This window comes from Solea solea, chromosome 1, assembly GCF_958295425.1.
Source record: "Solea solea chromosome 1, fSolSol10.1, whole genome shotgun sequence".
Taxonomy (NCBI): domain Eukaryota; kingdom Metazoa; phylum Chordata; class Actinopteri; order Pleuronectiformes; family Soleidae; genus Solea; species Solea solea.
The window spans coordinates 7,926,508-7,946,369 of NC_081134.1; the positions used below are offsets into that span (position 1 = coordinate 7,926,508).

The 19,862-nt window shown below is 40.8% G+C and overlaps 1 protein-coding gene and 1 non-coding gene across 7 annotated transcripts; both read left to right on the forward strand.

Moving 5' to 3' along the window:
- The first annotated feature begins 4,694 nt into the window (after positions 1-4,694).
- Positions 4,695-4,766, forward strand: trnae-cuc (transfer RNA glutamic acid (anticodon CUC)). The gene has a single exon. It is a non-coding gene; the product is annotated as a tRNA-Glu (tRNA).
- Positions 4,767-5,495: 729 nt separating this feature from the next.
- On the forward strand, positions 5,496-19,285 carry LOC131463379 (F-box-like/WD repeat-containing protein TBL1XR1). Of its 6 annotated transcripts, none has more exons than XM_058635073.1 (16): positions 5,496-5,731; positions 7,841-7,907; positions 9,802-9,905; positions 10,065-10,210; positions 10,442-10,661; positions 11,211-11,343; positions 12,233-12,374; positions 12,733-12,796; positions 12,880-12,977; positions 14,069-14,129; positions 14,368-14,489; positions 14,729-14,803; positions 14,928-15,055; positions 15,259-15,424; positions 15,745-15,846; positions 16,750-19,285. In XM_058635073.1, the coding sequence occupies exons 3-16, from the start codon at positions 9,848-9,850 to the stop codon at positions 16,774-16,776; spliced, it is 1,542 nt and encodes a 513-aa protein (XP_058491056.1). In that variant the 5' UTR covers positions 5,496-5,731; positions 7,841-7,907; positions 9,802-9,847; the 3' UTR covers positions 16,777-19,285. The 6 variants fall into 6 exon arrangements, with proteins under 6 accessions (XP_058491056.1, XP_058491073.1, XP_058491081.1 ...); XM_058635063.1 differs by lacking the exon at positions 5,496-5,731 and adding an exon at positions 5,927-6,128; XM_058635062.1 differs by lacking the exon at positions 5,496-5,731 and adding an exon at positions 5,927-6,124.
- Positions 19,286-19,862: the final 577 nt, after the last annotated feature.

The following is a 19,862-nucleotide window of genomic DNA, read 5'->3' on the forward strand; positions in this document are numbered from 1 at the left end:
TGCCCTTCAAGTGCCTCAAGTTCCACACATAACTGTATTGATTTCAGCTAAACACGGAGACGCACACTTACAGGAACTCTGCCTCACCTCTTGTGTCTAGTTTACAGTCAGGCAAAAGATTGCAAAGAGAGTTGTAAATGTGTTGGTAGCCATGCAGCATTGTTCATGGAGGTTGAAATCAAAGTGGCAGGTGACTTCCTCCCTATAACTTTAAAAGGAAATGTGTGTGACACTGTTCTTAATGATATATGGGCCAGGTGGTCTCACGCAGGCTTTGAGCCTGATTTTGCAGGACTTTCCAAACTGAAAAGGACAGAAACAAATGAATTCAATAATAAAAATGTGATGTTTTCCACATTTTGGAAATATGATTTATATATTAATATGCTTATTTTCTCACCACTCATAAGCAATGCAAAAGTTAAAAGTTCATTTTGTCTCCTGAAAATGGTAATGATTGAAGCGCAAAGCAAAAATGACTTCAAGTATAGACATAGCTTCATGGTGAAAGTGGCTCTGAATGACAGTAACCAACAAGGTAATTTCTGAATTCATTTCTTCAATCCTTCAATTCTCATATATTTAAAAACCTCCAGTGTGCTCTGTCAGTGTGAACGTGTTTATCTCAGCGGGAACATGTTGTTCAGATTTCCTTATTAATGTGAAGAAATTTCTCGCCTGTGCCAGCAGCAGATAGGATCGACTGACCTCACTGTATATTCCTTACAGGTGTGTCCTTGGTTCAGTTTTTTTCAGCTGCCTCACTCCCATCTTGTGACATTGAAAGCGTGAATAAATGAGGGATAAATCTAAATGGCATACATATAGTGAGCCGCATAACCAAAAAGCTTGAGTTGAAAAAAGACCACGCAGATAATAGCTCAAAAGGACAAATGTTGAACTGTACAAAAAGACACACCAACACAAAATATATGCAAACAATATTTTGACATTTGTATTTGGCCATTTGTTCTATTGAACATTAACACTTTGTCGTTTGCATTCCTCGTCCAAAAAAGTCAGCACTGCACACAGTGTGTCCCCTTTTATTGAGTCACCTGCCAAGTGTGAAGCCTGTCAAGTGAACCGTTGCACAGTTACGCAGACGTTCCTTGAATTAATCAAGAGATGTACTTGATAACTGTGTGTTTCTGTACGTGATATGTCATGTTTTGAATGCCTAAGACAAATTTTGCCTCATGGAAACAATAAAAGGTGCATCTCATGTTCCTGCCATAAAGACTATGATACTACAAAAGAGGCAAAATGACAATAAAATAAAATAAGGACAAAGAACACACAACAGTTGTGTTGTTATTTGTGATTTTCCCATGTTTGAGGAGTCTTTCTTGTCTGTGCTGCCTCATGATTCTTCAACCAAGGTCTTTAATTACTTTTTGCAGCTTTCATTAGATTTTAATTGATCTAATGTTGCGTCAAATAAAGGCATGTAGAACATATAGAGACCTGGGACGTGAGGACTCGGTGTGCCAGCCTGTACATTTTTACTTTAGTGGGTGTTTACGCTCACCTTGCATGATTAACAGCACTGTGGAATTCAAAGCCTGCGCTGTTATCACCACACTATTTGATGATGAATGTCTCAGGATGTATTTTTTGTCTTGTCCGTCCAGTGATAATTCCTTTCTTGTCAGGTGCTGCAGTGTTTGTTGTCTTTAAAAAAAAAAAGAGCCCCAAGCTCCATTGCACAGCATTGCAAAGACGCACAATATAAGTAAGTAAAAGGTACGAGGGAACGGTCTACTAAACTGCATGCCTGCATATTTGTGCATCAATTTATAATCATTTTATGCCTATTTTACACTTGTCACCATCTTGCTGACTGAAACACAGCATGTACCATTAAAGCCATTCAGTTATGATGCATCAGAGCATGTCAAGATGAATTATGAACCTATGAATTATCTGAAAATCCATGCTGCAGCCAAATTAGAGCTAAACATAAACACATCATTTATTAATAAACTTGTGGATGACACCTTTAAAGGTTTGATACTTTTGAATTCCCATCTACTACATGCTCTGAGTTGACCCTCTGGATTATCCACACGCTCACATGTGTGTGGGATCACAGGTTCTTTGTTTCTCCCTGATGGCTGAAATAATCTCACATCAAAGTTCGAGTTAATTCTACAGCTAATTCTTTGAATTAGTCCTACCTCTTGCTGCTGTGTTGTTATGATAATCCAGACTTTGGGCTACAACTGTCAGCAGTGTCTCTCCACCATGGTTTGGGCTCTGAGGAACATCAGCTGACGACCTCTTATTTAAACACTTACCCCAAGTGAACAGGATGCCTGCCATACCTGTGTTAGTCATATGAGTTCCCTGCACAATGCTGCAGTGCCTAAAATGGTTCGGCACAATGAATCTCAACTGTACCCTCAGATATGTGGCTCTCCTCGGGGGGCATTGCTATGTTTGTAGCAGACACTGCTGCACTCCCACCAAGAGATACAGGAGCGGACATTTCAAACGCCTCCATCTTTCCATTTATGTATACGATGTACATGCACAGAATGTTTAAGCAGCTTCATAGTCTCCCAACTGTCAAAACATCTTGCAACACATGGCCACTAGGTGTCTCTGCCACTTCAGAAACTAGAGGAAGAATGAAGGGTTTCCACTTGGCCACGTTGGTCAGAATGTTGTAACAACTCTTCTAAGTTATATATCTTTAGAGCTTATGTATTAAAATACATCATTGTTCCGTGTTGGGTCAGCAAACAGTCACTTGCTGTAGACCATTTTCTGCATTACTTGGTTGTCATGCTGTTAGAAAAAGTTAATAGAGTCCTGGATAATCTCATTTACAGATTATCCAGAGAAATTACATGTAAGCACTTTCAGATGTTGTCAGGGATCCTCTTAAGCTTAACATATATACTGCATAATGTAATGTACTAACCACTGTACATATACTCTTACAAGTCTTACCATCAAATTAGGCACATCTGACCTGTGATTGTTACACAGGTCACAGGTGTTTGTTTTCCCTCACGCTCTTGCCACTAATGAGCTCATTTGGCTTTCACATACCTGCATCATCAGATCAGCTTATTGTCTGGCCTACCAAAGACCCACTTAGTGATGAACAGTATTAAAAGAGTATAAGAGGCAATTTCTCTGAGGACGTGTAAAGCTCCTTCCTTCCTTCCTTTGAGCTCAGATGATTCCCTCGTAAATTAAACACTGGCCTTAAGCCATTTAAAATAATGACACAACCTATGCAAACAGAAGGACAGCCGGAAAATGTACGAGCAAATATAGCTTGACTCAAGGGCAGATGGTTAGGTATTTGTATTTATTTGAGGTTGGGCCTATACATAGCCAAAGGGAAGTGCACACTGTCTTCGAGTACCACATTTGGAGGTGAAACAGCAATTTTAGCTTGTCTTTTGTCTCTCAGGGGCTAAAAATAGCTCATGCTGAGCAGTGAAGCCAAGCTCCTTGCTCGTTTTTACTCCCTTTTGTGTCATGCTCACATAATGCATATGTGTGTGTGCGTGTGTGCAGCGACTTTTACTTCAGTATTCAGTAGTGATACCATTATTAGGTGAGCTTGCTTTGAGCCTATGTGAATTGCTGGTGCTTGTCGCATAATATGTAATTAATAACATGTGTGTTGTGATTGAGTGGAGTGTCATCTGTCCTGCTGTATACTGTATATGTTGATGGTGCTATTATCTTAGGCTAATGGGAATAATACAAATACAAAGTTCCTATTGTGTATGTGAATGTGTGCATTTATCTCATTTATCTATTCTTTTTATAGAGATGAAACTCTTGGACTACCTTTCTTTGCCTGTGATAGTCACAAATGTGTTAATGTTCTGTCCTCTTTACTCACAAGCACACACATACACATAATGAAAAAGGCAAAGGCTGCTGTTGCTAAGGCAGTTGTCAAAGCGTGCTGCCACTTGCTTGGCTGCTGATAAATATGCTAAACATGATAAATGATTCTCACTCCGTTAATACTTATTAATGTACAGTACACACATTTTGCATTGTTCTGCATACAGAAAATTGATGAGTAGGATTAGAGTCACAGTGAGGAAGTGAATGAGTTCACAATATTTGCCCCCAGAGTGAGTCATACAGTATGTTGTGTAAAGCCTGGCACTGGAGAAGACAGGAGGAATTTGCTTTGCATTTTCTTACTGGCAGCCAAAACACAAACTCATATTTTTGTTCATCATGGCTTCAGGAGAAAAAACAATGGGTAGAATGTGGAAAATCAAACATTCAAACCAACTAAACAGCAGTGAAATTGAAACCTGTTCCCCCCAGACATGTTTTTAAACATTGAATCTATAAACCTTGATTAAACACTGTGACTAACCAGTAGAATCCTACCAGTTTTGCTCCATATGAAGAAATTACATACGAATTCAACATCCCCATCACCCATCCATATGTGGCCCAAGATATTAGAGTGGGACGTCTCTGTTGGTGAGCACTAAGATAAATGTGTGGGAGGATCAAATAACTCAGAGACTGGGAGGAAACTGTGTGGACTACAACAACGCACATTATCTGCTGCAACCAAATCCATCACTAAAGTCTGCAATACATGCTACACTTTAAGATTTATGTACAATTACTGAACCTCTACTTTATTGTTGCTGTTGATTGCTGGCCTATCTGTCTCACAAACCAATGAACAAGTGTCCCTGGTGGTCTAGGGGTTAGGATTTGGCGCTCTCACCGCCACGGCCTGGGTTTGATTCCCAGTCAGGGAACCAATTTTGTGGGCAACCCATGGCCATGAAGAAAGGAATTTGGCTCATAACCAGAAGGTTGCTGGTCCCAGTCCCGCCCAGGGTGCAGGTAAGTGCTTCCCACTGCTCCCGTGTCACACGGCTTGGGTGTGTTGGGTTAAATTAGCAAGATTAGCAAGGGATGGGTTAAATACAGAGGACAAATTCATTATGACTAAAGCAGTGTTTCCCAACCCTGGTCCTCAGGGAACACTGCCCTGCATGTTTTATATGTTGCCCTGCTCCAACACACCTGATTCAGATGGTCAGCTTGTCATCAAGCTCTGCAGAAGCCTGATAATGAATGTTCATCTGAATCAGGTGTGTTGGAGCAGGGCAACATCTAAAACATGCAGGGCAGTGTTCCCTGAGGACCAGGTTTGGGAAACACTGTTCTAAAACACACTTGGTAACCTTGTTTTTAATGGTACATAGAAAAAAATAAATCATTATTATTATTGTAATTATAAAGTTGTGGCAGTGTGATAAAAACATTAAGTAAATTGATACACTTGTGGGTCTCATGTATGAAGCTTATAAATAAATAAACAAATAAAAGTAACAGTGTAAACCACAGATTGCACTGATGATGTAAGCTTGTTGTTGACTTTCCCAGTCTGAATGACTGAGCACAGTAGAGGGGGTGGGGTGTCATTAATCCATAGCTAGTGATGATGACCAGACATGCGAAAATGAGGTGTAGTGGGGGATGGGCGAGGACACTCGTGTTATGACTGGTGCTTGGCTGTGGGACAAACTTCCAGAGGCCTCGCTATTTTTCCCCCTCTTTTTCTGTCTCCTTCGTCGGTTTTCTGTGAGGAACAAAATGTCTCCATCTTGACGTGGATCAGTCAAAGAGACCAGCAGCTGACATTAAATCAACACTGGAGGATTGATTTCAACTTCAGCAAACCACAAACGTGTCATTGTGCGCGTTTGCAAAATAGGTTAGTTGTGTGATGGGCATGTTCTACCAGAGCCACTTAATACCTAATATTTGCCGTTATTCCTTCACAGATTAGCCGCGGTCGGTGTGGGACACCATGAATGCACCACCGTCATCACGGGTTAATCATTAGCTTCAACGAGTGGCGCTTTGAAATAACAGTAGTTACAGGCAGCTCATTTTTGCATGCCCGGTCACGCCACTGTGTCGAATATCTGAGGCTGTAGCTGGCTTCTTACCGCCTGGCGTTAGCTTCAACTTAATAGCCTGACGATAGATAATACATATAAATGTGTGCGAAAGCGTCCTGTGTTGCAACTGATTAAACGATAACATGGTCTGACTTGAATACACGAGCTGTGGAAGATCTCAACATTTGAGAAGTTTTGTCCAAGTAGGTACGAGATTATAGCAACACTGTCATTAGCGTAGCGTGCTAGTGTTAGCTAGCTCGCTAGTTTTCAGTAGGTTTGTAGTGATCATGACGCGCTCTTGTTTTCGTCAAAAGTGTAATTTTAAAGAAGCCACGTTAACGTCCGTAGCATCAAATATTGTCCATATCAAATACAAACCGTGAACTAGCACAGCGTTGAGTACAGTGCTTCGAGCGCTAACTGTTGGGTGACCTGCGTTAAATGAGACCGTGGACCGCCTTACCTCAGTGGCATGTGTGGTGACGGGTACGGCCGCCGCAAAGGCAAAACTAATGTAAACTCGCACATTAGCCGGGGAGCTAACGTAACATATCTAATAATAATAATGACGATGAAATAAATTTGTTCCCATAACTACCTAAAAATACGCAAGTATTGTATATTCACATATCAATCTCGTTGCATAAATTGCGACAAAGCCTGCTTCCATTTGCCCCCGTGTTTCCACTCAGTGACCATGACATGTGGGATATTTACTGTAAACATTGCAATAATTGTCAATTGAAAGTGGGGTTACTTGATATATGTGGTGTATGGATGGGACAATATGCAATATCATCCTTTTTATTAAGTTTCGTTTGATGGTGGTGAATATCCCTATTTGAGATTAAAATAAAATAAAGCCATTGATATAAAAATATATGGTTTTGCAAAAACATTTTGTAAAATACTTTTTTCTTACGTAAGTATTAAAAAAATATTAGGAACATCTTCCTCAGTATCTATACGCTTTTAGAATCTGAACGCAAACCGTATGCAAATTTGAGAGCATCTTCTATAAGCATATGAATATGAACTGAATAACGGCATACACGGAAGGCCCCACCCGTTTCCGTTAATAATAAAAATAGTCTTTTTGTAATTATTGCAATAATATTGTTAATCACCTTAATATTTTTTGACAAGGATAATTAACCTGTGGAAATGTTCATATCATCCATGTCTACTTATTCTGGCTTTTACCAGTGACTGTGTGCATTTTGAGTCATTCATAGGCTCTAAGTGCATCACATGTAACACTGTCTCAATTAACACATTGGAGATTCACTACCACTTTAGGTGGGAAGGGCAATGTAGTAGCTTATTATCTTGCTAATTTAGTTACTGACAGATTAGCATTGGGACATACCTTGCATTGGATTTAAGTGGCACAAAAACAGTCACGAGCCACGTTCACTAAGGAGTAACAAAAGTCATTGGTACCAGTTTGACATTCTGTATAAGTTTTGTTAAGATAATATAGTAGCATCTGTGACACTGACAACAAAGTTGGCTGTTTAATTCAGATTTTATACTACAAAGCACACTTTGATGTTACTGCTTCAGGGATGGCTTCACCATGCTCAAATATCCTCAGACTGTATTTAGCTTTTTATATTGCTGACCCAGTTTCTGTTCTTGTTTTGTGACTCGCCCCTTTGTGCATAACACCTGGTTCCTGCTGCCTTTTCACCCTGACACACTGCTGCTGGAATGTTTTCTCTTAATTTTTTTGCACCTCTAAGAGAGGAATACTGTCTTCTGTAAATACTCTAGTTGGATATTATGCGTGAAAGTGGTATTTGGCACTACTTGTTTAATATTGGGCATTACTTGGCAGCAGTGCATGTTGAAATTAATTAAATTCAAGTCAAGGAAATGATTGTTTGAGTAAATGCTTGTTCCTTGTCTCCCAGGAATTGGGAAATTTTGTCGAGGACAACGCAGTTATGATGCACCCCTGAAGACATCTTGATCGCATGGGTAGAGTATCTCACTGTTTAGTATTACATAATTTTAGCTTTTCTGTGCAGTTGTATACTTATATTGATGCCTGGAAGATTGCAGTACCATGGCCAAGGGTAGGACATCAATTGAACAGAAGTGGAAATGTGAACTATGTTGGTGGCTTGGTTATTATGTAATTAAATGCTGTGTCAGTGCTCTTGATAGAGCTAATGATCTAAACGTAACATTTGACAGAATGGTCAAGCAGCTATTCTTGTAAGTAAGTAAGCTCTTACCCTCTTCACTGCCCCCTTGTCACTTGCATGGTAATGACATTTTGCTGGCACTCTTTGAAAGGAGGTTAGTATTAGATAAGCATAAGTGTTCTACCAACTTGGTAATTATCAACATACTGAACCTTAATGACAACAATGGAAAGACACTCTTGCAGCCCGAGCACTGAACTGGTGCTGTGGGAATAGCACATAATACATTCACTGGCCACTTCTTCAGGTATTTGTTCAACTGCTCGTTCACACAAACATCTAGTCAGCTGATCAGATGGCAGCAACACAATTTATTCAAGCATAAAGATTCGGACTGCAACGATGTATCGGTTATTAGTCTATTACTAAAGGAATCATCAAATATTTCGACACGGACCAAGCACCCAATTGATTAGTCGAGAATATTATTAGATTAATTGATTATGAAAATGAGTGTTAGTTACAGCCCCAATATAGACGTAATCAAGATGACCTGCTGAAATTCAAAGGAAGCATATGAATGGGGAAGATGAGAAGTTGCTTTGAACATAACATGGTTGTTGGTAGCAGGTGGGCTGGTCTGAGTATTTCAGAAAGCGTTGATCTACCGTGGTTTTCATACCATTTCTAGGGTTTACAAAGAATGGTCTGAAAAAGAAAATATCCAGTGAGCAGCAGTTGTCTGGGTGAAAAAGCCTTGTTGATGCCAGAGGTCAAAAGAGAATGTCCAGACTGGTTTGACATGAACTATAGCAATGTCAAAACCTTGAAGAAGATGAGCAATGGCAGCAGAAGTTCACCACTCTTTTTATTTAGAGTTGGTTTTCCCTTAACAAAAATGTGTTATTTTGCTTGTATTGTACTGAATTTAATGGTTATGCTTCATGCTTCATATGGGATGTATTAGCCATCAAGACTTTGTGACTGCCTTTTTAGGAATTGCTGTAGGGCTTCCACTAGATTGCAGGCTTCTTGGTTCAGTTGGTCTTGGATCTCAGCCTCTGGGATGCAGCAGGAGACATGTTGACTTTTTCAGGGCATTGGCATGACGGAAACAGTAGTGGTTCTGTCCCTCGTCCAGACTCCTTGTTTATTTCCACTGTCCTGTTTAAACAGCGCCGGTTCTGCATGAATAAATATGGGGCCAACAACAAGAACTGCACAATCTGTCACTGCTGAGGTTTAAAGCCTCAGTCTATGCCAGACATTTGGTCCAAAATACCCGCCTGCCTTGTGAAGACTGCTGGAAATAATTTCCAGTTGTAGGTCAATGAATGGAAACTGGTTCTCTGCCTAGAGTGAGGAGGCATTTGCAGCATCTAACAGGTAGACGAGCAAGAAGTTATTATTCATCAAATGGCAGATTGGTTAGTGTTTTTGTTCTGCTCCCTGTTCAGAAGTTACGAGAGTGAGGTCAAGTTAGGTGCTGTGTTTTTAACCCCTTCCTGTTCTCTATTTTCACCATGTGTGCCAATTTGGAAGTTACCTCATAGAGTAACACCATCCTGTGTGTGTGTGTGTGTGTGTGTGTGTGTGTGTATGTGTGTGGTGGTGGGGGGTATTTTTAAGATAAGAGTAGAAGTTCCTTCTATTTCATTGGTGAACTTTCATTTCTGTGTCATGTGTACTACTACCACATTATAGTGTGTGCTTTCCTTTTACAGGCTCCTATACTGTGCTGACCCAATGGTTTAATCACCAGGACTAAAAATGAGCATAAGCAGTGATGAGGTCAATTTCCTGGTTTACAGATATCTGCAAGAGTCAGGTGAGTCCAAGATTATTTTTAGGAACCAACCTGCTGATAGATACACTGGTCTGAGTACTTTAAATAATATACAGTTAAATATTTTACACCTCTTTTCATAGCTCCCACTTTATTGAACTTTGTGTAAATCATACCATAAAATAATCTTGCTTCCACTAGGCTTCTCTCACTCTGCATTCACCTTTGGCATAGAGAGCCACATAAGCCAGTCCAACATCAATGGAGCCCTGGTGCCCCCTGCTGCCCTCATATCCATCATCCAGAAGGGCCTGCAGTATGTGGAGGCTGAAGTCAGCATAAATGAGGTCAGACTCTTACACTGTTGGATACTAATGAGAGTAATTTACAAAGAACTGGTTAGAAAAACTCCAGTGCATGCTTTATGTTTTCACTCTAGTTTGCATCTAGGCTTTTTGTGATATCAAATTTCTGTTCATTATAGTTTTGCCGGCTTACAATAAAGTACAAACTTTAAACTACAAATCCCTGTTAATTTGAGGAAACTGGTTACATAATGCTGCATGTTTTCTGTGTAGGATGGAACCTTATTTGACGGCCGGCCCATCGAATCTCTGTCTCTGATCGATGCCGTGATGCCAGATGTTGTCCAGACCAGACAGCAGGCCTATAGAGACAAGCTGGCCCAGCAGCAGCAGGTGGCGGCAGGCAGTGCCAGCAGCACAGGACCCCAGGGAAGCACCAAAAATGGGGAGGGCACTGCCAATGGGGAGGAAAATGGATCTCATGCCTTAGCCAGTAAGCTAGCTCATGTTTATTAAGTCTCTGAATCAGTTCTTGTTTTTGGATGATAAATTGTCTGCCATAGTGCAAGCCATTTGTATTTTTGATCCTGTGCAAGATTAACTTAGTGCTTACCACCTTGAGATCACCACCTCTCTTGGCAATCACATAGCGCTTCACCACATGCATTTACACCTGGCATTAATAGCCACCGCCGGTGTCCTTATCAAGATCTGATTGCTATCTGATCATGGTCGTCCGCCCCTTATATCAACTCCCTCCCTGTGCGCTGCCATATCAACAACGCTAGCTGTATGTGAATGCAGAGGAAGAACGCCAACACATTCCCACTCATGTAGTTGTTGTGGGTGGAGCACAGATGCAAGTTGGATGATGCCCCAATGATTTAATTACCCTGTTATTATATTTGGTTGCTCAAGCAGAGAAAGCCATTTGTCCATTCTACTTTTAAAGAAGAATGGTAGGGCAGTATTACTGATTACTCTTTTATCCACCTTTATTTAAAGGTTTTGCTTGTGCTTCTCACTCTGCCCTGTACTGTAGATTACCACTCTGAGATAATGGAGGTGGACAGAGACGTGGAAATCCCTCAAAGTAAAGCAATGGTCCTGAGAGGCCATGAGTCGGAAGTTTTCATCTGTGCCTGGAACCCAGTGAACGACCTCCTCGCCTCTGGGTCAGTATCACCACATCATTTTTCTTGTATCATTTTTTTTGTTTGACTCACAACATCAACAATGCATCAAAATCTTTTTTATAAATGCTACTCAGATTGTTAGATGGTAATCTGTGGCCAAAAGTTAGGTTAAAACATTCTTATTATTATATTGACAATAACTCTGTATGCTCTGAGGATCACAGCTGTAACAGGAACTGAGACACTCCCCAGTTTGTAGACATGGATGTAGTCTTGTAGTTTGAAAAGGGAGTAGGAAGTAGCACGTCACCAGGGGGTGACTCTGCTGGTTGCAAAAATAACTCTGCTTGAATGGAAGTTAAGGGGAAAATTAGCACCTATTTCTTACTTGATTTATAATATTGCTGAACACCTTCCTGATTAGTTTCCTCATGTGCCTGTGATTTTCCAATTTCAAAAAATGACATAGTTGGTGCCTTTTGAAATGGCAAAACTTGAGGCTTCACAAGTGGAGATAATTTGCAACAGTATTAATTATGACTCTACACACATTAATTTGTATCCTGGATGTGTCTCTTGTGGCCACATGACATCGGATCTCATGCCTGCAGAAACGCATGGCTGCCACCTCTTTTAATTTCAGGTGTTTACATCTCCATTACATCTCTACACTATGTTCAAACCCGGGATTACCATATATCTGAGATGATGCAATAACAGGTGGACAGGTAGCTCATTTACTCCTGGTATTAAATGTGTGTCCACATGCATCTTGGGATCTGATCTCAGCAACCTCACCTTGCTCACTATGCAGATTAACACATACACCGTTGCTGGTTGCAAAACAAAATGTGTGACCTAACTGTATGGTTTAGCCTGACTTAGCCTGGCTTAGCCTGAAGTTTCCAGTGTGTATGCGTGTCGGCAGGTCTGGAGACTCAACAGCACGAATCTGGAACCTAAGTGAGAACAGCACAGGCGGATCCACCCAGCTGGTTCTGAGACACTGCATACGGGAAGGGGGCCAGGACGTACCCAGCAACAAAGACGTCACCTCACTAGACTGGAATGTGAGTGACTGTGTGCTTGCTCCACTAAGTGGAGTTTTTTTAGTAATCTAATCTAGTGCTGTGTGTGTGTGTGTGTATATATATGTATGTATGTATATATGTGTGTGTGTGTGTATATATATATATGTGTGTATATATATACAGTATGTGTGTGTGTGTGTATATTTATATATATATATATATATATATATATATATATATATATATATATATATATATATATATATATATATGGGCGGCGAGTCACTGCAGTTGAATACTGCTCAGCAGCAAACCTGTTTTCCTGTGTAGTGAGTCAATGGACAACACCAAATACAACTGACCAGACTACTAACTAAGAAATACATTTCTCTTTCAGAGTGAGGGAACGTTGCTAGCGACAGGCTCATATGACGGCTTTGCTAGAATATGGACAAAAGATGGTGAGACCCTCAGTCTCTTACACACAAGGTGCCATGGTAAAATGTGTTTGCTGTATTTATAATTTGTGTTTTTATTCTTTCAGGTAACCTTGCGAGCACTTTGGGTCAACATAAAGGTCCTATATTTGCACTCAAGTGGAATAAGAAAGGAAACTTCATCCTCAGTGCTGGTGTAGACAAGGTAAAACACTGCATATAGATTTTGTACCTGACAACACAGCGGTAAATTAAAAGAGCCTATGAGCAGATGCACAAGCAGCGAACAGATGAGGGAAAAACTTCTGCTTCAGAGACGTCCTGTTCTGTGCCCAAGCACAAATTCTGTGTGTCGGTTTTAGATTCTCAAATACAAAAACTGGTTTCTTTTTCAGTTCACAGAATGAATAGCTAGTGGACCGTGAGGAGACAGTGGCATAATTTGACAAAAAGTGTTTCAGATTCAGACATAAATCCAGTTTCAAAGGGGCTTTACTGGGGTTATTATATTTCCAATAGCATCAGGGTGTTTTTATAACAGTTAAGTAAATTTTTTTTATTGTGGATAGGATATCAATAGGGAGGGTTGAAATCATTCCGAAGGACGCAGTGGTTTACGAGTTTGCTGTCATGCTATATGTCTACACGGGGATGATGGGTTTTTATCATTGCAGGGATGTAGTCTAAAATATAATATTTATATATATTAGGGTGTTTTATCAACCTTTCAATTACTTGAGTGGCCATTTTGGTAATTAATTACCAGTTAAGATTTTAGTGAAGCAAAGTTTAAAATGTCTGGGGTCAGTTTTGCTCCTGAAATAAATGCATTTGCTGCATTTTTGTGTTCATCCATTTATTAATTGTCTTTGGATTGTTGAAAATTGTCTAATGTTGTGATTTCCTGCAAACATTAATTATAGAAAAGGAGAAACGGCATATTAATGACATGATGAATTTCATTTGAACGGACCTTTCACAGACAAACCATTCATGGACATTGTGCAACATTGCCATCTAGTGTACTTCAGTGTAATGGCACTCCTGCAGTGTATATCTGCAGAAGAGGCTACACATAACTGTACAGCTGCTTTCTGAGCTCACTTGGGCGTTATACGAAAACTTAATTAGAGGTCTGTGGTGATTTCTGCGGACGACTGTGTTCTCACATACAGCCCCTCTGGACAATCTCGAGAGAATCTCCGGACTTCATTACATGTCTGAAGAGTGTCATTGTCTTGTATAAAAAGGCTTGAAAATCATATATTATTAATAAAACTCTCCTCTTTCACACAGACAACAATTATCTGGGACGCACACACAGGAGAGGCAAAGCAACAGTTCCCTTTCCACTCAGGTGAGTGAAAAGAGGCAAAAACACTGTGTGTTTTCCTGGTGTATGTTACCTTTTGTTGAACTGCAGCGAGACCGTAAGGATTATACTTAATGCAGTTTGTTGGGAGTGTGACAATTACAGACCAGGCTACAAAAGCGACAATAAAAAATCTGTCCTCAGATTTATCTGCGTGTCTCATGGTCTGCTTGCATATCTCACTGCTGCAGTAGCCCTAAGCTCCGTCTCTGCCTCCCAACAGCACCTGCTCTAGACGTAGACTGGCAGAGCAACAGCGCATTTGCCTCCTGTAGCACAGACATGTGCATCCATGTGTGTAAGCTGGGTCAGGACAGACCTGTCAAGACCTTCCAGGGACACACGGTAAGACATGAGACATGGTGGGAAAAGAAAGGAATTAAATTGAGGTGTGGTTTGTGATTAATATTGTTAAGGTGCTGGGTGGAAAAACACCCACTGTGACAAACTCTGAACCCTTATATATAAGGCATTTATTTAAGAAGGTTATCAGGATGAATCGAAACCGTATATTGGACTAAACTTGCTGCAATCTGTGTAGCAGTTATTATGTCTTAGTTACTATATTTGGTGTACATTTGTAGAATGAAGTCAACGCCATAAAGTGGGATCCAACGGGCAGCTTACTGGCTTCCTGCTCCGATGACATGACACTTAAGGTCAGTCCACACAACATGCAAATGTAATGACTGCCACCTCATGACCAAGGAAAGCCCAAAATCAGACAAGGAAAATGAATCTAACAGCTGCTTTTTATGATCATATCCTAACTTTCTGGCATAGATCTGGAGCATGAAACAGGACTTGTGTGTCCATGACCTCCAGGCTCACAATAAAGAAATCTACACAATCAAGTGGAGCCCCACAGGCCCCGGGACCAACAACCCAAGTGCCAACCTCATGTTGGCCAGGTAAGAATACTAAGCGGCAGCTGTTTTAGCTTTCAGGAGTTTTCATTTCCTTGTGTCATTTGACTTAATTGCTAGAAATCAGAATCAGAAATATATCATATCTGAAATTGCATAGTCAAGAGATTAAACAAGTTCTTAATTTTATTACGGTTGTGCTGTGTACACTTAGTTAACTTTTCTGTCCCTGTCTCTTGTCTCTCCAGTGCATCATTTGACTCAACAGTGCGTCTATGGGACGTAGAGCGCGGGGTGTGTATCCACACACTGACCCGCCACCAGGAGCCTGTCTACAGTGTGGCCTTCAGCCCTGATGGCAGGCACCTCGCCAGTGGTTCCTTTGACAAGTGTGTCCACATCTGGAACACTCAGGTGTGGCATGAGAACCAGTAACTAGGGATGTCCTGATTCCATGTATCAGATCAGATCAGAAACCCCCGATCATTTACACCAATTGCAGGGCATACTTTATTAGTAGTGAGCAGGCCCTTTGTGTAGCTCAGCTGTAGCAGAGTTTTATTTATCTGTTGGGGCACACACACACACACACACGCTTTAGTGGGGACCAAAGCAGGTAACTTGAGATTACAACAAAGACACTTGTTAGTTGATTGGGACATCCCTAACAATAACCATTCACAGCATTACAAATATGATAAGGAAGTTGTTCTTGTGTTTTTGTTTTTCTTCAGACGGGTGCTTTAGTCCACAGCTACAGGGGGACAGGAGGGATCTTTGAGGTATGCTGGAACGCCACAGGGGACAAAGTAGGAGCCAGTGCATCAGATGGATCGGTAAGTTTTGCTGTTTGAGCACAATATCATATAAGTAACAGCCACCACTGCCTCTGTTCACTAATGGCGCATTTCCACCGGCTCTATTCGCCTCGGCACGACACGGCACGATTAGGTTGCATCGCCACTACAAAAAAGTACCTACTTAACGTGGGCGGAGTCATCACTGCATGGCTGAGTGGGGCCCAATCTGATTTTGTATTTTTTTTGCTGTTCCTAATCCCGTGGAGAGATCTGTGTATGTCTCTGTCTGTGCTGGGGGGCGGGGCTATCAGCCACTGCCTGCCTGTCACTCACACACGCAGAGACACAGACCTGCAGAGACCGATTCACAGTGGAGAAAGTTGTACGTTCTAAAGTCTGGTTATCGTTCACCAAAGACTCTCTAACAATCCATGAGACGGAAACATTCAGATTCAGACAGAAAAATGCACAGTGTTTGACTGCCCAGCTCGTAGCACGTCTCCCATGTCCCCTTCAAACACAAAATAATCTGACAATTAGCTATCAGTTCATAAGAATTGAATGAATGAATTGAGTCTGAGCAAAGTATATACATATATTGAATTCATCCTCCCTTCCCTACCGTCACCACCAAAACTGTTACATGCTCCATTTCTCTAGAAAAAACCCATTCAACTTCCTGTGCCACAGATAATTATCACATACACATAAGGCGTAAATGAGCATTAACACTAAACAGAAATATAAAAAGTCTGAAAATCTGCCCTGATTCTGTGATGAGGCTGCTCTGCTGTGGCGTGCACACGAGTGTCATTTCCTCTGCCATTGAGCTGTTGATGATGACTGAAACCCCTCATCCTGTCGATGTGCTGCTGACATTGAAGTGTTGTGTTGTGTTGTGTTGTACTTGACTCCTTACAATTTATTTTTTTTGTCCAGGTTTGTGTATTAGACCTGAGGAAATGACACTCATCAGTGGGAGCCATGGACCGACTACGAATGTGTAAATAGCCAAAATGACTGACTGTCCCTGCCTGTCCGGCACACTGCTGTAGTCCCATCAGATGCAATGGCTCGCCATTACAGGACTCTCTCCCTCCTCACCTCACATCCCTCTGATGTACACACAAGGACCCGACCTTTGCCACACACAGTTCTTAAAGGTCTGTTTGCACACTTGCATTTCTCTCCCAGAGCTGCTGGAAGAAACACGCCGTCACTCAGTATAACCTCGTCGGGCTCATCACACACAAACCAAAACCACCCGGATTATTTTCACGTTCCTCTTTTTATCCTTTTTAAAGATCAATTTGTTTTTCGTATGCATATTGCATATGCCAGCGTCCAGTGTCCTGTGGACATTGTCGTGTTGAATTTGGATTTTATCTCTCTCTAGGTTTTATATTACATGGGGGTGGGGTGGGAAAGAAGGGTGGGGTGGGGGGTGTGGCTTGTTTTGTAATGGATGTTCTGTGAGTGATCATCTTTTTCAGTCTGTAATGTTCACAAATGCAAATGTATAGCTCAGAAAATGGAAGTGGTTGATCATTTTGACGACCATGTTTGTTCCCCCGTTCTTTGTTTGTTTGTTACAAAGTCTAAAGCTGTAAATCAAAGAGTAAACTCACCTTTTGTTCCTGCAACTTTTATCCTGAGACATGATTTTTCAGGTGTGAATTCATCCGGGTAATGTCAAGCTCTGACGAATTCAAAGCCTCTGTAGCTGTAACGCCACGTTTGATATCATGTTCCACTGCAGTAAAAGTGCAGACAGCTTCAGGCTCCCGTCACTGAAACTGAGCTGGTCCTAGACCAGCTGTGCACTTGTGTCACCAGTGAGGTAACGGGACACAGTGGAAGCTCTGCTTTCTGGTGTCTTTGCGGTGTATGGGATGTGTGGGGAACGAGAGATGGAGGAAAAACAAGTCTGCTTTAATACATTTGACATGAATAATTAATAGTCATATTTGTGCTTGTTATGATAATCACAACATGATTAGACGGACTAAGGTCCGTTTTAATCAGGTTCCATTTCCCCCTTTTTAGTCATTAAACAGGCAAACATCTGGATTATCACTTCCTCTGGAAGCACAGGGTTTTTCGAGTGCACCTTTTGTAAACATGAGTCAGCATTTGAGAGTGAACCGGCGATTCTGGATTTCATATCGGTTTGTCTCGTTAAGCAGTCCATCAGCTTTTATTCTGTAATGTGTGTAGTTTTCAGTTTCCCGTGGTGACCAGAGTAGACACTACAGCTGTTTGTTAGCTGTTGGCAGGCAGTTGTTGCCCAGCATTAATACACACACACACACACACACACACACACTCTCTGGAGACGGGCTGTGTTCAGGCCTATGCACAGATATGCACAGATTGCTTTTGTTTGTAGTGTTCAGAGTTGCTGTTAAAAAGCAGACTTGGGGCATAAGACTTGATGTAACATGGTTATCTGCATATAATATATATATATATATATATATACATATATAAATATAAGTATATGTGCTGTCAAAGGGGAATCTCTTGTTTGCCACTCATTTGTACATTTTTGAAGACGCTTGAAGTACAAGATGTGATGATGGCGTGCATCACCAGAGGTTGTGACCATGAGGAATGTTTTTGTTTTTTGTTTTTTTTAAATAAAATACCATTTAACAGTCATAGTGATTCAAAAGAGCTGCCCCCCCCCCCCATACTCGAGGCTGACACTGGAGAAACGGGGAGATGTGTTTTATCCAAATCATCACAGACACGGAGGCTAAAATACAAAACGCTCTTAAAGATGACTCAGAGTGTGTGCCGTGTTTCAGCGGGGAAAGGACTGATAGAAACGGGTCAGCTGCACGCCATTCCAGTTTTCATCTCACCGCCACGGCGACCGTCTTAACGGCATAAGCTACACAGACACACGTTGTCGGACTTGTCGCAGGTTTTGTCACAAATGTTACTAAAATTGTAATGAAGCGTAATACTCTTTGGAAGTTTGTTTTAATGCAGTCTGCAGTGATTGGACTGTATCACTGTACACTATCTGAATTGATGTCCATGACAGTGGAATGGTATTTTATAAAGGCTAGTTTTTAGATAAGCTTTTTACACTGCATTCAAACGTGTTTGCTATGTTTGTTTGTTTTTTGTTCCTACCGATCGTACTAATGTCAAATTATCTTTGCTATGTCGGAGAGCCCTTGAAGGTTTTGTACCTCTCAAAACTTTTGTAATTCTGATTTATTTGTAGCCATCCACTTAAAATGAACAAAAATACATACAATTTGGATTGAACTGTTGACGTCTAACACAGAACATGTAAATACCAATTTGCAGGATTATTTTTTGTTTTGTTTGTGTTGTCTTTGCCCTCACATATGTTGTACTCTCTCTCTCACTCACAGGGTTGCAGTCTGCAGCCTCCTGATCTGACTGTTGTAATATCACTCAGATCACAAGGTCTAGAATAAAATCTATTTTGATAATATTGGCGTGTTTGCTCATTGATTTACTCAATCCATGGCACTGCATTTCTACACATTACAAACTTTATCCATCATCTAAGAGCCATTAATACATTTTAGTGAGGGATGAAGTAGATAGATGGATAGAAGGTTGTGCAGTATGTATGTGTATACATATATATTACTAATAATTAATTATCCCCTTTAGAACACAAAGCATTTTGGCTGCTTTTTTCCATTACTATTTTTAAACGTACAGTTTAAACAGAGGCTATAAGAATGTGCAATGAAGAGTGTCTTATATCCTTTTTTTCAGCACAATCTATAGGCAATCTGATGAAAAAAAAAACATTTTCATCAACTATTTAAACACTATTTATTATTTGTGAATTCTGGCCCACAGTTCGTTCTGGGAGCTGGAAATAATGTACGTCAATGTTCGGTCTTAAGGGAAGAAGTATTTAATGCTGTAGTAGTAATGCAGAGTACAGAGTATACGTATCGAGCAGATACAATACGGTGCACTGACTTGTGTCAGTGAGAGCATATGTGTCTTTTTTAGAGCAGGATGTTTGCAAAAATATAAGAACATCATGTGGT

Excerpts from the sequence above, each read along its gene's own strand:
- LOC131463379 (XM_058635073.1), top strand. The coding sequence starts at position 9,848 with ATGAGCATAAGCAGTGATGAGGTCAATTTCCTGGTTTACAGATATCTG. Across the intron at positions 12,978-14,068 it reads TCAGTGCTGGTGTAGACAAG|ACAACAATTATCTGGGACGC; the intron begins GTAAAACACTGC and ends TCTTTCACACAG. Across the intron at positions 14,490-14,728 it reads AGACCTTCCAGGGACACACG|AATGAAGTCAACGCCATAAA; the intron begins GTAAGACATGAG and ends GTACATTTGTAG.